A 17,032-nucleotide genomic window follows, 5' to 3' on the forward strand; every position below is an offset into this window, starting at 1 on the left:
AAGAGGATGGAGGAATTGGGGATCATACGGAGGTCCGACAGCCCATGGGCCTCCCCCCTGCCCATGGTGCCCAAAGCGACGGGGGGCTGGAGACCGTGCGGCGACTACCGCAGGCTGAATGAGGCTACCGCACCGGACCGCTACCCTGTGCCGCACATTCAGGACTTTGCAGCAAACCTACACGGCGCACAGATCTTCTCCAAGGTAGACCTCGTCCGGGGATACCATCAAATCCCGATGCATCTGAACGACGTCCCCAAAACGGCACTCATCACCCCGTTCGGCCTTTTCAAGTTCCTCTGCATGCCGATCGGCCTGAAGAATGCCGCACAGACGTCCCAGCGGTTAATGGACGCGGTGGGATGCGACCTGGACTTCGCATTCATCTATTTGGACGACATCCTCAGAGCCAGCAGCAGTCGTCAGGAGCATCTGTCCCACCTCCACCAACTCTACGCCCGACTGAGTGAAAACGGCCTGACAATCAACCCGGCCAAATGCCAGTTTGGGCTCGACACCATCGACTTCCTGGGCCACAGGATCACTACAGACGGGGCAACACCTCTGCCCGCTAAGGTAGACGCAGTCCGCCATTTCCCCCGACCCACCACAATCAAAGGCCTTCAGGAATTCGTGGGTATGGTAAATTTCTACCACCGCTTCCTCCCTTCAGCGGCCCGAATCATGCGCCCCCTGTTCGCCCTGATGTCGGGTAAAGGCAAGGACATTACCTGGGATGAGGAGTCCGCCGCCGCTTTCATTAAAACTAAAGAAGCCTTGGCAAACGCTGCGATGCTAGTGCACCCCAGAATGGACGTCCCTACCGCCCTCACAGTGGACGCATCTAACACGGCATCAAACACCTATGACCACCTGAGCTCAATACAGAGCTTTCGACCAGGAACTGTTGGCGCTATACCTGGCAATCTGGCATTTCAGGTACTTCTTAGAAAGGCCCTTCACCGCGTTCACGGATCACAAACCTCTTACCTTTGCGTTCACGAAAGCATCCGACCCCTGGTCGTCCCGCCAGCAGCGACATCTGTCCTACATCTCCGAATACACGACGGATGTCCGGCATGTCTCAGGAAAGGACAATGTCATAGCCTAACATCCAAGCCCTGTCCCAGGGGGTAGACTATGAAGTGCTGATGGAGGCGCAGCAGGCAGACGAGGAGATCCCTAGTTACAGAACCGCAGTCTCTGGTTTGCAGCTCCAGGACCTCCCCGTAGGCCCAGGTGAGAGGACCCTACTCTGTGGTGTCACCACCTGCCATGGTAGCCAACAGGTTTGTTTGGCACGGATTCTGCACGCAGATCAGCGAACGGACCAAAACGTGCATGCACTGCCAAACAGCCAAGGTGCAGCGGCACACCAAAGCCCTGCCACAGCAGTTCCACCCCACCCGCCAGTGTTTTGACCACATTCATGTGGATATCGTGCCCCCCCCGCCAGTGTCGAGAGGAGCGCGGCACCTCCTGACTTTCATGGACCGGTTCACAAGATGGCCAGAGGTGGTCCCGCTCACCGACACCACCTCCGAATCTTGCGCCTGAGCACTGATTGCAACCTGGGTATCTCGCTTTGGTGTACTGGCCCACATTACCTCCGACAGAGGCACCCAGTTCACCTCCAGCCGGTGGTCAGTTATGGCCAGCCTTTTGGGGACTCAGCTGCACCACACAACTGCCTACCACCCACAGTCGAACGGACTAGTGGAGCGTTTCCACCGTCACATGAAGTCGGCTCTCATGGCCCGCCTCAAAGGGCCTAACTGGGTGGATGAGCTTCCCTGGGTCCTGCTCGGAATCCGCACGGCGCCCAAAGAGGATCAGCACACCTCGTCAGCCGAGTTGGTGTACGGCGCACCCCTGGTCGTCCCAGGAGAGTTCATACCAGCCCCAAGGGGGCAAGAGGAAGAACCTGCAGCAGTCCTGCGAGAGGCTCGGTAACCTGGCCCCCATACCCATTTCACAACATGGACAGAACCTGACCTGCGTACCCAAAGACCTGCAAAAGTGTAAGTTCGTTTTTGTACGACAGGGCGGACATCGGACACCGCTACAGTGGCCCTACGAGGGGCCGTTTACGGTGATCAGAAACAACGGGTTCACATTCGTGCTGGACATTGGGGGGGAAAGAGGAGGTTTTCACAGTGGACCGACTCAAACCGGCCCACGTGGACTTGGCGCAGCCGGTCGAGGTTCAGGCACCGCGGCGCAGAGGCAGACCTCCCAAACAGAGTCCGACCCAGACTGAGGACATTGAGGGGTGAATCACCAGTTCCGGGGGGGGGTTATGTGGCGACCCACTTCCCAGCGCACTCGAACCGGCTCACAAAGTGGCATGCGCCGGCATTGAGGCCGGTCCCAAAGAGGGCGCCAAGCCTGCTTCACCAGCAAGGGGAAAAGCCCACGCAGGGGACGGGACTGTGAGTGCTACAGTATTCCCACCCGGGGAGGGCGAGATCAGGAAGGCTTTAAAGTGAGGTTGCGAAGTTTGAATAAACCCCTTTTGCAACTGTAGCTCACCGACTATGTGTCGTTATTTCAGCGCTGCGTGTAGCACACTGCTACAAGACCATATATTTTGGGTAGATACCTCAAGGATGGTTGAAAAGAGATAAATATTTAATGAATATACTGCTGGTGGTTGGTAAAAATACTCTTACTAGGAAATGGTTATCACAGAAGAGCCCAACTTTAAATGCATGGATGGAAATTACAATGGACATTTACAAAATGGAGAAGATAACAGCATCTGTTAATCATAAGTTGGAACAAATTGATTCATACTGTGAAAAATGGTTTAACTACATAATGCCTCATAGGCCTAATTTTATTCTCACAAATCAATGAACATGTTGTAAAAAAAAAGATCACTCCCTACTTGTACATAGTTTTCTCCTTTTGCTTGTTCTTTCTTTTCTCTTTTCCATAAGTGTATAGCTCAGATAAATATTATGTGGAGATTTGTGGCATATATTACTATATGATATATATGTACAATATCTGAAATACATCTTATGGAAATGTTTGTTTGTTGATGAATTTCAATAAAAAAAATTACAAAAAAAAAATTTAACCCAGGCAAGTGTGAGGTGTTGCCATTTGGGAGGTGAGGGTCAGGACACAGTAAATGGCTGGACCATTAACAGTGTTGATGTACCAAGGAATCTTGGGTCCCACAAATACACAGGGCAGTAAAGAAGGCTTGCTTCATTGGTCAGGGTGTTGAGTACAAGAGTTGGAAAGTCACGTTGCAGCCGTATAAAACTCTGATCAGACCCCGCTCGGAGGATTGTGTGCAGTTCCGGTCACCCCGTTACAGGATGTGAGGTTCACCAGGATGCTGCCTGGATTAGAGAGCACGAGCTACGTGGAGAGGGTGGACAAACTTGGGTTGTTTTCTGTGGAAGCTGACAGAGGTTTGTAAGATTACGACAGACGGTATCTATTCCCCCAGGGTGGAGATGTCTAACCCCAGAGGACATGCACTTCAGGTGAGCGGGGAGAAGTTGATGTTGATGCTTTTAAACAGAGAGGACTGGTTGCCTGGAATCACCTTTCTCTCCCCTTCCCGCGCACTCCACTTCTACTGAGAAGGGTGTATACTCACCTTCTGGGGACCTAGACCAGGGCAGAGGGACAGCTCCTCTGTAGGGGCCTCAATAATCCCTGAGAGAGTCTGGCAGAGAGAGAGGGAAGAGTTAGTGTGATGAACATGGGAGAGGGGAAGAGATGGGGAGAAGGGAGAGAGGGAAGGGCGGGGGGAAGAGTTGCTATTAGTCTGACCTTAAACGTGCTGATGAGAGTGATGCAATCAGTCCGGTTCACAGACTTGACAGTGGTGAGGCAGTCGGTGATCTGTGGGAGAAGAACAGGGTTTAGTGGAGATCACGGCCAGGAGATGTTAGTGAGAGAAAGAGAGTGAAAGGGTGAGATAGTGAGAATGAGTGAGCAAGAAAGGGAGAGGGAAGGAGGGTGATGGAGGGGGAGGGGGAATGAATGTGCTCAGAAGAGTGTGTGGCAGATTGAGAATACAAAAGGAGGGCATGAGTGTCAGAGAGAGTTTGTGCTTGAGTGTTTATGCGAGAGAGAGAATTCATGTGAAAGCGTATAACCAAGAGAGTGTGCAAGACAGAGTCTGTGTTTCACGATGTGTGAGTGTACAAGACAGAGTCTGTGTTTCACGATGTGTGAGTGTGCAAGAGACAGGGAGAGAGTGTGTGCATCAAACTCTAAGAGTCTGTAAGGAGAGTGCACGAGAGAGCATGACAGAGAGTGAAAGGGTACGTGCGGGGAAGTGTGTGAGAGTGTGGGGAAGGGATGGAATCAGGTTTACTATCACCGACATATGTGTAGTGTAATAGAAGCAGTAGTGTAATACATAATAATAAAACTATAAACAGCAGTAAGAAATTTTATAATTGTACATGCACACACACATCCTGTACATGCCCACGTACATATAGTAGATTCCAGTTAATTTGGCCATCAGTTAATCAGGACAGCCACCTATTTAGGACAACTCCTAAAGAACAAAAAACTAATCAACAAAATATCCCGATTCCCTGCATTTATTTGTGACACTACTCTGCTTACATGGGACAGCAGACTGTTGCCACACAGTTTCTAAGTAGCATCAGACACATGCACTTGTGTAGCTGTTAGATGCTACACCGTGTTTAGAGCAAACTGTTTTTAAACAGTCAAGTGCGTGTGTTTATGTTCAAAAAGCAGTGATTTTTGTCTTGAATATCACAATGAAAATGAAGATTTGGAGGATGCAAATGTCAAAAGGATTGTATGACGGCATTCTAGTATATGCACTTGGTGTACCTGTTCCGACTTTGTTCATTTACAGTCAATTCAAGGAACACACCAGCAAACACTATTAATTGTTGTCAACTATTAGGAACTAATACACAGTTTTATAGTACTGGAGTAGTATTGGTAAAATTCTAATTTGTTCTGTACTTCACTTAAATACAACATTTGTTACTGAGTTAAACAGCAGTTTATCTCTTTTTTATAAAGCGTTTTAACTATTTCCATGAAACTTCAGCTTATTGGGACAACCGTTTAATTGGACCAAAATGTTCTCATCCTGATGTGTCCCAATTAACCGGGATCCAGCGTATATAAACATATTGCAAAAAGAGAACAATAAAAGAAATTAAAATAGTGACGTATTCTACATGGATTCATTATCCATTCAAAAATCTGATGGTATGGGGAAGAAGTTGTTCCTGAATCATTGAATGTGTGTCTTCAGGCTCCTGTACCTCCTCCCTGATGGTAAAAATGAGAAGAGGGCAGGTCCATAAGACCATAAGACAAAGAAGCAGAATTAGGCCACCTGGCCCATTGAGTCTGCTCTGCCATTCAATCATGACTGATCTTTTTTTCTATCTCCTCCTCAATCCCAGTTCCTGGCCTTCTCTTCGTAACCTTAGATGCCCTGACCAATCAACAAGATTGATAAATCTCTGCCTTAAGTACAGCCAATGACCTGGCCTTGCACAGCTGCATGTGGCAACAAATTCCACAAATTCATCACCCTCTGGATAAAGAAATGTCTCCGCAGCTGTTTTAAATGGACGCCCCTCTATCCTGAGGCTGTACTCATTTGGCCTAGACTCTCCCACCATGGGAAACATCCTTTCCACATCTACTCTGTCTAGGCATTTCAACATTCAAAAGGTTTCATTAAGATCCCTCCTCATCCTTCTGAATTCCAGCGAGTACAGACCCAGAGCCATCAAATGTTCTTCGTATGATAACCCTTTCATTCCTGGAATCATCCTTGTGAACCTCCTCTGGACCCTCTCCAATGCCAGCAGATCTTTTCTAAGATGTTCACAATACTCAAGGTGAGGCCTCACCAGTGCCTTATAAAGCTTCAGCATCACATCCTTGCTCTTGTATTCTACATCTCTTGAAATAAATCCTAACATAACATTTGCCTTCCTCACTACCGACGCAACCTGCAAGTTAACCTTTAGGATGTTCTGCACAAGGACTCCAAAGTGCCTTTGCTCCTCAGATTTTTGGCTTTTCTCCCCGTTTAGAAGATAGTCTGCACATTTATTTCTACTACGAAAGCGCATTATCATGCATTTTCCAACACGGACACAATCCTTTCCAGCATTGAAGACACCTTCAAAAGGTGATGCCTCAAAAGGACGTAATCTATCATTAAGGACTCCTTTCTCCCAGGACATGCCTTCTTCTCATTGCTACCATCACAGCCCACCTCTAACACACACACAGTCCCTCTCTCTTACACACACACCCACACTACCCCATCTGTCCCCAGTCTCATGCATAGAACATTACAGCACAGAAACAGACCCTTCTTGGCTGTGCCAAACCATTTTTCTGCCTAGTTCCACTGACCTGCACCTGGACCATATCCCTCCAAACCCCTCTCATCCAAGTACCTGTCCAAGTTTTTCTTAAATGTTTTCTTAAATGAGCCCGCATTTACCACTTCATCTGGCAGCTCATTCCATACTCGCACCACTCTCTGTGTGAAGAAGCCCCCCCCACAATGTTCCCTTTAAACTTTTCCCCTTTCACCCTTAACCCATATTCTCTGGGTTTTTTTCTCCCCTGGCCTCAGTGGAAAAAGCCTGCTTGTATTCACTCTATCGATACCCATCATAATTTTATATACCTCTACCAAATCTCCCCTCATTCTTCTACGCTCCGGGGAATAAAGTCCTAACCTATTCAACCTTTCTCTGTAACTCAGTTTCTCACGTCCCAGCAACATCCTTGTAAACCTTCTCTTCACTCTTTAAACCTTATTAATGTCCTTCCTGTAATTAAGTGACCAAAACTGCACACAATACTCCAAATTCGGCCTCACCAATGTCTTATACAACCTCACCATAACATTCCAACTCTTATACTCAATACTTTGAGTTATAAAGGCCAATATACCAAAATCTCTCTTTATGATCCTATCTACCTGTGACACCACTTTTAGGGAATTTTGTATCTGTATTCCCAGATCCCCTTGTTCTACTTTGTTACTTCATTCTGTAAAAGGGCTGGATGGTTTAGAGTTTGTGAAATGTGTGCAGGATAGTTTTTTGCAACAATACATAGAAGTACCGACTAGAGATGGGGCAGTGTTGGATCTCCTGTTAGGGAATGCGATAGGTCAGCTGACAGATGTATGTGTTGGGGAGCACTTCGGGTCCAGTGATCACAATAGCATTAGCTTCAATATAATTATGGAGAAGGACAGGACTGGACCTAGAGTTGAGATTTTTGATTGGAGAAAGGCTAACTTTGAGGAGATGCGAAGGGATTTAGAGAGAGTGGATTGGGTCAAGTTGTTTTATGGGAAGGATGTAATAGAGAAATGGAGGTCATTTAAGGGTGAAATTATGAGGGTACAGAATCTTTATGTTCCTGTTAGGTTGAAAGGAAAGGTTAAAGGTTTGAAAGCTCCATGGTTTTCAAGGGATATTAGAAATTTGGTTCGGAAAAAGAGGGATGTCTACAATAGATATAGGCAGCATGGAGTAAAGGAATTGCTCGACGAATATAAAGAATGTAAAAGGAATCTTAAGAAAGAGATTAGAAAAGCTAAAAGAAGATACGAGGTTGGTTTGGCAAATAAGGTGAAAGTAAATCCGAAAGGTTCTACAGTTATATTAAAAGCAAGAGGATAGTGAGGGATAAAATTGGCCCCTTAGAGAATCAGAGTGGTCAGCTATGTGTGGAGCCGAGGGAGATGGGAGAGATTTTGAACGATTTCTTCTCTTCGGTATTCACTAAGGAGAAGGATATTTAATTGTGTAAGGTGTCGGAAACAAGTAAGGAAGTTATGGAACCTATGACAATTAAAGAGGTGGAAGTACTGGCGCTTTTAGGAAATTTAAAAGTGGATAAATCTCCAGATCCTGACAGGATATTCCCCAGGACCTTGAGGGAAGTTTGTGTAGAAATAGCAGGAGCTCTGACGGAGATCTTTAAGATGTCATTAGAAACGGGGATTGTGCCGGAGGATTGGCGTATTGCTCATGTGGTTCCGTTGTTTAAAAAGGGTTCTAGAAGTAAGCCTAGCAATTATAGACCTGTCAGTTTGACATCAGTGGTGGATAAGTTAATTGAAAGTATTCTTAGAGATAGTATTAATAATTATCTGGATAGACAGGATCTGATTAGGAGTAGCCAGCATGGATTTGTGCATGGAAGGTCATGTTTGACAAACCTTATTGAATTTTTTGAAGAAGTTATGAGGAATGTTGACGAGGGTAAGGCAGTGGATGTAGTCTATATGGACTTCAGCAAAGCCTTTGACAAAGTTCCACATGGAAGGTTAGTTAAGAAGGTTCAGTCGTTAGGTTTTAATGCTGGAGTAATAAAATGGATTCAACAGTGGCTAGATGGGAGATGCCAGAAAGTAGTGGTGGATAATTGTTTATCAGGATGGAGGCCGGTGACTAGCGGGGTGCCTCAGGGATCTGTTTTGGGCCCAATGTTGTTTGTAATATATATAAATGATCTGGATGATGGGGTGGTAAATTGGATTAGTAAGTATGCCGATGATACTAAGGTAGGAGGTGTTGTGGATAATGAGGTGGGTTTTCAAAGCTTCCAGGGAGACTTATGCCGGTTAGAAGAATGGGCTGAACGTTGGCAGATGGAGTTTAATGCTGAGAAGTGTGAGGTTCTACATTTTGGCAGGAATAATCCAAATAGAACATACAGGGTAAATGGTAGGGCATTGAGGAATGCAGAGTAACAGAGAGATCTAGGAATAACAGTGCATAGTTCCCTGAAGGTGAAGTCTCATGTAGATAGGGTGGTGAAGAAGGCTTTTGGAACGCTGGCCTTTATAAATCAAAGCACTGAGTACAGAAGTTGGAATGTAACGTTAAAATTGTACAAGGCATTGGTAAGGCCAAATTTAGAATATTGTGTGCAGTTCTGGTCACTGAATTATAGGAAAGATATCAATAAATTAGAGAGAGTGCAGAGATGATTTACTAGGATGTTACCTGGGTTTCAGCACTTAAGTTACAGAGAAAGGTTGAACAAGTTAGGTCTCTATTCATTGGAGCATAGAAGATTGAGGGGGGATTTGATCGAGGTATTTAAAATTTTGAGAGGGATAGATAGAGTTGATGTGAATAGGTTGTTTCCATTGAGAGTAGGGGAGATTCAAACGAGAGGACATGATTTGAGAGTTAGGGGGCAGAAGTTTAAGGGAAACACGAGGGGGTATTTCTTTACTCAGAGAGTGATAGCTGTGTGGAATGAGCTTCCTGTAGTAGTAGTAGAGGCCAGTTCAGTAGTGTCATTTAAGATAAAATTGGATAGGTATATGGACAGGAAAGGAGTGGAGGGTTATGGGCTGAGTGCAGGTAGGTGGGACTAGGTGAGATTAAGAGTTCGGCAAGGACTAGGAGGGCCGAGATGGCCTGTTTCCGTGCTGTGATTGTTATATGGTTATATGGTTACTGCACTCCTCAGTGTCCTACCATTTACCTTGTATGTTCTACCTTGGTTTTTCCTTCCAAACTGCAATACCTCACACTTGTCTGTATTAAACTCCATCTGCCATTTTTCAGACTATTTTTCCAGCTGGTCCAAATCCCTCTGCAAGCTTTGAAAATCTTCCTCACTGTCCACTACAGCTCCAATCTTTGTATCATCAGCAAATTTGCTGATCCTATTTACCACATGTGCATTCCTTCTCTCTCTCTCTCATACACACAAACTTGTACCCACCTCTCTCACGCACCCAGGCAAATATTTTCTCTCTCTCTCTCATACATACACTCACCTTAGAGAGAAAGTCTTGCTCCACTCTCTCCTTCAGAATGTCGGCTGGTTTGTTCTCATACACTTTATAACTCTCCAGATATCGTCCTGCCTCTTCAGCGCTGGGGAAATGGGTACAGTGAGGAGGGAGCTTTACTTTGTCTGACTCCAGGAGTGTATGATGGGACAGTGTGGAGGGAGATTCACTCTGTGTCTGACCCTGGGAGTCTGTGATGGGATGGTGTGGAGGAAGCTTCACTCTGTGTCTGACCCCGGGAGTCTGTGATGGGATGGTGTGGAGGAAGCTTCACTCTGTGTCTGACGCTGGGAGTGTGTGATGGGATGGTGTGGAGGGAGCTTCACTCTATGTCTGACCCCGGGAGAGTGTGATGGGACAGTGTGGAGGAAGCTTCACTCAGTGTCTGACCCCAGGAGTGTGTGATGGGACGGTGTGGAGGGAGCTTCACTATGTGTCTGACGCTGGGAGTGTGTGTTGGGATGGTGTGGAGGGAGATTCACTCTGTGTCTGACTCCAGGAGTATGTGATGGGACGGTGTGGAGGGAGCTTCACTCTGTGTCTGACCCCGGGAGTGTGTGGAGGGAGATTCACTCTGTGTCTGACCCCAGTAGTGTGTGATGGGACGGTGTGGAGGGAGATTCACTCTGTGTCTGACCCCGGGAGTGTGTGATGAGGCGGTGTGGAGGGAGCTTCACTCTATGTCTGACCCCGGGAGAGTATGATGGGATAGTGTGGAGGGAGATTCACTCTGTATCTGACACTGGGAGTGTGTGATGGGACGGTGTGGAGGGAGGTTCACTCTGTATCTGACCCCGGGAGTGTGTGATGGGACGGTGTGGAGGGAGATTCACTCTGTGTCTGACCCCGGGAGTGTGTGATGGGACGGTGTGGAGGGAGTTTCACTCTGTGTCTGACCCCGGGAGTGTGTGATGGGACGGTGTGGAGGGAGTTTCACTCTGTGTCTGACCCCGGGAGTGTGTGATGGGACGGTGTGGAGGGAGATTCACTCTGTGTCTGACCCCGGGAGTGTGTGATGGGACGGTGTGGAGGGAGTTTCACTCTGTGTCTGACCCTGGGAGTGTGTGATGGGACAGTGTGGAGGGAGATTCAGTCTGTGTCTGACCCCGGGAGTGTGTGATGGGACAATGGGGAGGATGATCTTTTACCTCCAGGCCAGAATCAGGGTGCAGTCAGCCAGGATACTGATGCGTGCCAGCTCCTTGAGGATATCATGGGGGTTTTTCTGAAATATGGAACATTTGTTTGAGGTAAGATCTTTCTGACTGATCCATGTAGTTCACTTTAGTCTGTGACAGTAATCTCTCTGTCTCTCTACTTACCCCCCCCCCCACCACTCTCCCCCATAACTTCCTCTCTAAATGTAGAGGTTCAGAATTTTGAACTTGAGGAGAAGGTGGAGTCAGACGTAGACAGGTCAGTGAAGAAGGTGTTTGGCACACTGGCCTTCATCAGTCAGAGCTCTGAGTACAGCCAGTGGGAATAAAAGGATCCTTTTCTGTTTGGCTGCCAGTGACTTGTGTGGTTCTGCAGTGGTCAGCGTTGAGACCGCTTCTTTTTATGCTGCTTATCAATGATTTAGATGATGGAATGGAAAATCCAAAAATCTGAGATGTAAAGGGACTTGGGAGTGTTTATGCAGAACACTCTAAAAGTTAACTTGCAGGTTGAGTAGGGAGTGAGGAAGGCAAATGCATTTATTTCAAGAAGTGTAGAATACAAGAGCAGGGATGTGATGCTGAGGCTTTATAAGGCACTGGTGAGGCCTCACATTGAGTATTGTGAACAGTTTTGGACTCATCTTAGAAAAAATGAGCTGGCATTGGAGAGAGTCCAGAGAAGGTTCACATGGATGATTCCGGGAATGAAAGGGTTATCATATGAGGTACATTTGATGGCTCTGGACCTGTACTCACTGGAATTTAGAAGATTGTGAGGGATGACCTTTTGAACGTTGAAAGGCCTCGAAAGAATAAATGTGCAAAGGGTATTTCCCTGATTTGGGGATCCTAGGACAAGAGGGCACAGCCTCAGGATAGAGGGGTGTTTATTTAAAACCGAGATGCTGAGAAATTTCTTTAACCAGACGGTGGTGAATTTGTGGAATTTATTACCACAGGCAGCTGTGCAGACCAGGTCATTAGCTGTATTTCAGGCAGATCTTGATTGGACACGACACAGACACGTACACATATACGCACACACAGGCAGACACATACAGACATACACACGAAGAAACACAGACAGACAGAGACACACACACACACACACACACGCATGAATGCGTACACACACTCGGACACACAGGCAGGCACACATATAAAGGCACCCACACATATGCACAAACACACATGCGCACAGTCAGACACACACACATGGACAAACATACACAGACACACCCACATATATGCAAACAGACACAGACAGACATACATACAGTCACACATATATAGACAGACAAATACAAACATACACAGACCCACACACAGCCAAACATAAACATATACACACAAGGACACACACAGGCATTTAGACACACACATATGGACAAACACAAACATACAGACACACACACAAACCCCACATATATACACACACAGACACATACACACAGAGATAAACAGACATACACAAACAGACACATGCATACATACACACAGACTCACACACGTACACATAAACAGATGAGAGGCAAACACAAACAGCCACATACAGACACAGACACAGAGTCACAACCACAGATTCAGCAGCACAGTAGATACAGCAATTGTGCTTGAATTTGCACGTGTCAGCTAATTATTATTTACTGGTGATAGCATTTAACTCCATACTTGTCGAGACTTGGAGAGAGCACAGCAACGCTTTGCTGCCTGTTTGTTTTCGGCCTTCCCTGAGAAATTGGACCTTTCAGTCACCTGACTCTGAAGACTAGCAATATTCGTTTAATGTCTAGATTTTCCACTGCATAGGCTCTCATTGTTCCTCTGCCTTGGCGCAGGTCCAAGAGTCAGTGGGCAGCCTCCTGACCCCGTACTGGAAGATCAAAAACCCTCCTCAACGCCGCCATGAAATGTTAGAACAACTAGGTTGTGGGGTATAAAGCGTTGAACAGGATGAGTGGAGGTTCCGACAAATTGGTACACCAATTTTCCCGCATCATCACCAAAATGACCAGGCTGAGCTTGGAAAGTCAGCTCGCATTGGGTAATAAAATTCCTGTAACCGTCGGGATCACCAGAATATCTGCCTGGTGGTGGAATACTCCGTTCCTGAATGGTTGTGGGAGTCAGCTCTGATCTGGGCATGGAAGTGGGACTGAAGCGGCATGAAGCTGCTGAATTGAGTTGGCAAGAACATTAATGGCTGTCAGCTGATGCTGGCTGTTCACAGTAAGTTGGTGGACGGCGGCCACGAGTGCGGAAATCGCAGACACCTGAGTCCGATTGACTGTGGTGAGCTGTTGAACAGTTGCGGCTACGGACGATACCTGTTCCTCCAAGTGAGACTGGGCTTAATTATCTACCTCATTGCCTCTGAAACTTCACTGAGAACAGATTCCATTGCCTGTAGCTTGACTCCTATCTGACCAATGAATCTTATGACCAAGGTCAGCTGCTCTCTCTCTGCTGGGTCCATCTTTGTGTGCTCGAGACTTGCTGTTACCAGGTTCAGATATGGCCCAAGTGTGGAGTGAGAGAAACTGGCAGGTCAATAGTTCACAAACTTTAATGCAAAGTGTTAAAGGGAAAATAATCAATAAACGCTAGGCTAAATAGGGCCGTTAGCTAAAACTCTCGAATGGGAAATGAAGCTTACACTACAGCTGAAAAGATAATCTAAACATTAAACGAGTACTGCTGGTCTTCAAAGGTCCAATTTCTCAGGGAAGGCCGAAAGCAAACAGGCAGCGAAGCATGGCTGTGCTCTGTCCAAGTCACGACAAGCACTACGATGACAAGTATGGAGTTAAATACTATCACGAATAAACAATAATTAGCTGATACATGCAAATTCACAAGTGCAATTGGCGTATCTACTGCGCGGACGAATCCGTGGTTGTGAAAGACAGTGCACACACACACAGACTCACAGAAATAAACACACAATACAGACACACACACACATGCATATACGTGCGTGCACACACACAGAGAGACAGACAAGCATATACACACACAGAATCACAGACATGAACACACAAGGACACACACACACAACCACATACATACATAAAGACAGACACATACAAAAAAAGCCCACAAACATACGAACACAGACACGCAGACACACACAGATGCAGAGACATACACACAAAGACACACACACACTCATACAGATACACACACACAAGGACACACACTCACAGACTGACACAAAGACACTTTCACAAACAAACACACAAACATATGGACAAACACACATACATGGACACACAGACAGGCACACACATATACACAGACACAGGCACACACATACACACAGACAAGACAGACTGATAACACTGACACACACACAGACGTACAGAGAGACACAGCCAGACACACACACACATACATACAGACACACACACAAATGGATGGACACAGACATGCAGACACACACAGATACAGATACATGCACATACAGTTGAAGTCAGAAGTTTACATACACTTAGGTTGAAGTAATTAAAACTCTTTGTTTAACCACTCCACAGATTTCATATTAGCAAACTATAGTTTTGGCAAGACAGATTATTTCACTTTTAATTGACTATATCACAATTACAGTGGGTCAGAAGTTCACAAACAAAATCAAACCAGCCAAGACCTCAGAAAAAAAAATTGTGGACCTCCACAAGTCTGGTTCATCCTTGGGAGCAATTTCCAAACGCCTGAAAGTAACACGTTCATCTGTACAAACAATAGTACGCAAATAAAAACACCGTGGGACCATGCAGCCGTCATTCTGCTCAGGAAGGAGACTCGTTCTGTCTCCTCTGGTCTGATGAAACAAAAATTGAACCGTTTGGCCATAATGACCATCATTATTTTTGGAGGAAAAAGGGTGAGGATTGCAAGCCGAAGAAAAGCATCCCAACAGTGAAACCTGGGGGAGGCAGCACCACGTCGTAGGGCTGATAGGCAGAGGGAAGAAGCTGATAGGCAGAGGGAAGAAGCTGCGAGGCAGAGGGAAGAAGCTGCGAGGCAGAGGGAAGAAGCTGCGAGGCAGAGGGAAGAAGCTGCGAGGCAGAGGGAAGAAGCTGATAGGCAGAGGGAAGAAGCTGATAGGCAGAGGGAGGAAGCTGATAGGCAGAGGGAAGAAGCTGATAGGCAGAGGGAAGAAGCTGCGAGGCAGAGGGAAGAAGCTGATAGGCAGAGGGAAGAAGCTGCGAGGCAGAGGGAAGAAGCTGCGAGGCAGAGGGAAGAAGCTGCGAGGCAGAGGGAAGAAGCTGATAGGCAGAGGGAGGAAGCTGATAGGCAGAGGGAGGAAGCTGATAGGCACAGGGAGGAAGCTGATAGGCAGAGGGAAGAAGCTGATAGGCAGAGGGAAGAAGCTGCGAGGCAGAGGGAAGAAGCTGATAGGCAGAGGGAAGAAGCTGCGAGCCAGAGGGAAGAAGCTGATAGGTAGAGGGAGGAAGCTGATAGGCAGAGGGAGGAAGCTGATAGGCAGAGGGAAGAAGCTGTGAGGCAGAGGGAAGAAGCTGATAGGCAGAGGGAAGAAGCTGCGAGGCAGAGGGAAGAAGCTGATAGGCAGAGGGAAGAAGCTGATAGGCAGAGGGAAGAAGCTGCGAGGCAGAGGGAAGAAGCTGATAGGCAGAGGGAAGAAGCTGATAGGCAGAGGGAAGAAGCTGATAGGCAGAGGGAAGAAGCTGATAGGCAGAGGGAAGAAGCTGCGAGGCAGAGGGAAGAAGCTGATAGGCAGAGGGAAGAAGCTGAGGCAGAGGGAAGAAGCTGCGAGGCAGAGGGAAGAAGCTGATAGGCAGAGGGAAGAAGCTGATAAGCAGAGGGAGGAAGCTGATAGGCAGAGGGAGGAAGCTGATAGGCAGAGGGAAGAAGCTGATAGGCAGAGGGAAGAAGCTGCGAGGCAGAGGGAAGAAGCTGATAGGCAGAGGGAAGAAGCTGCGAGGCAGAGGGAAGCTGCGAGGCAGAGGGAAGAAGCTGCGAGGCAGAGGGAAGAAGCTGCGAGGCAGAGGGAGGAAGCTGATAGGCAGAGGGAAGAAGCTGATAGGCAGAGGGAAGAAGCTGCGAGGCAGAGGGAAGAAGCTGATAGGCAGAGGGAAGAAGCTGTGAGGCAGAGGGAAGAAGCTGATAGGCAGAGGGAAGAAGCTGCGAGGCAGAGGGAAGAAGCTGATAGGCAGAGGGAAGAAGCTGATAGGCAGAGGGAAGAAGCTGATAGGCAGAGGGAGGAAGCTGATAGGCAGAGGGAAGAAGCTGCGAGGCAGAGGGAAGAAGCTGCGAGGCAGAGGGAAGAAGCTGCGAGGCAGGGAAGAAGCCGATAGGCAGAGGGAAGAAGCCGATAGGCAGAGGGAAGAAGCTGATAGGCAGAGGGAAGAAGCTGATAGGCAGAGGGAGGAAGCTGATAGGCAGAGGGAGGAAGCTGATAGGCAGAGGGAAGAAGCTGCGAGGCAGAGGGAAGAAGCTGCAAGGCAGAGGGAGGACAGAGAGAAAGAGAGGCAGTTTGCGCTTGTATTGATGCGGTTGAAGGCATCGCAGGGAAGAGACCGGGGTTCAAGATTGGTCAGGAGTTCCAGTTAGTACCTCCATTGGAGGAGATGGATGTTGATAGGTTCTTCCTTAATTTTGAGAAAGTGGCTGTGAATCAGAACTGGCCTAAGATGAAATGGGCTGTTCTGTTACACAGCGTACTTAGGGGGAAGGCTCAACAAGCATATTCGGCATTGTCTATGGATGAGTGTAAGGATTACGAGGAAGTAACAAGGGCTGTATTGAGGAGTTACGAGTTGGTGCTAGAGGCATTCCGGCAGAAGTTCCGGAACTTGAGAAATCCGTGGAACCACACGTATTTAGAGTTTACCCGTGAGGTGCAAATGAATTGTTAGCGTTGGTCCGCCTCAAAAGGCGTCGTTGGAGATTATGATAAACTATTACAGTTAATACTGATGGAGCAATTTAAAAGTTGTATCCCTGAGAGTATGAAGACGTATTTGGATGAGAAGGAGACAGAGACTCTGTCTGCGAGTGCCAAATTAGCAGATGAGTATGTCTT

At 47.2% G+C, this 17,032-nt stretch overlaps 1 protein-coding gene across 1 annotated transcript in view; it reads right to left on the bottom strand.

Moving 5' to 3' along the window:
• The window catches only part of ercc1 (excision repair cross-complementation group 1), a 32,330-nt gene that overhangs the window by 7,445 nt on the left and 7,853 nt on the right, over positions 1–17,032 (bottom strand). Inside the window, exons 5-8 of the mRNA XM_059962061.1 lie at positions 10,975–11,051; positions 9,812–9,911; positions 3,796–3,867; positions 3,620–3,688 (exon numbers count right to left, since the gene is read on the bottom strand). Of these exons, the coding sequence (XP_059818044.1) occupies positions 3,620–3,688; positions 3,796–3,867; positions 9,812–9,911; positions 10,975–11,051 (318 nt within the window). The remainder of the gene's footprint in view (positions 1–3,619; positions 3,689–3,795; positions 3,868–9,811; positions 9,912–10,974; positions 11,052–17,032) is intronic.

This window comes from Hypanus sabinus, unplaced genomic scaffold, assembly GCF_030144855.1.
Source record: "Hypanus sabinus isolate sHypSab1 unplaced genomic scaffold, sHypSab1.hap1 scaffold_605, whole genome shotgun sequence".
In the NCBI taxonomy this organism is placed as follows: Eukaryota; Metazoa; Chordata; class Chondrichthyes; order Myliobatiformes; family Dasyatidae; genus Hypanus; species Hypanus sabinus.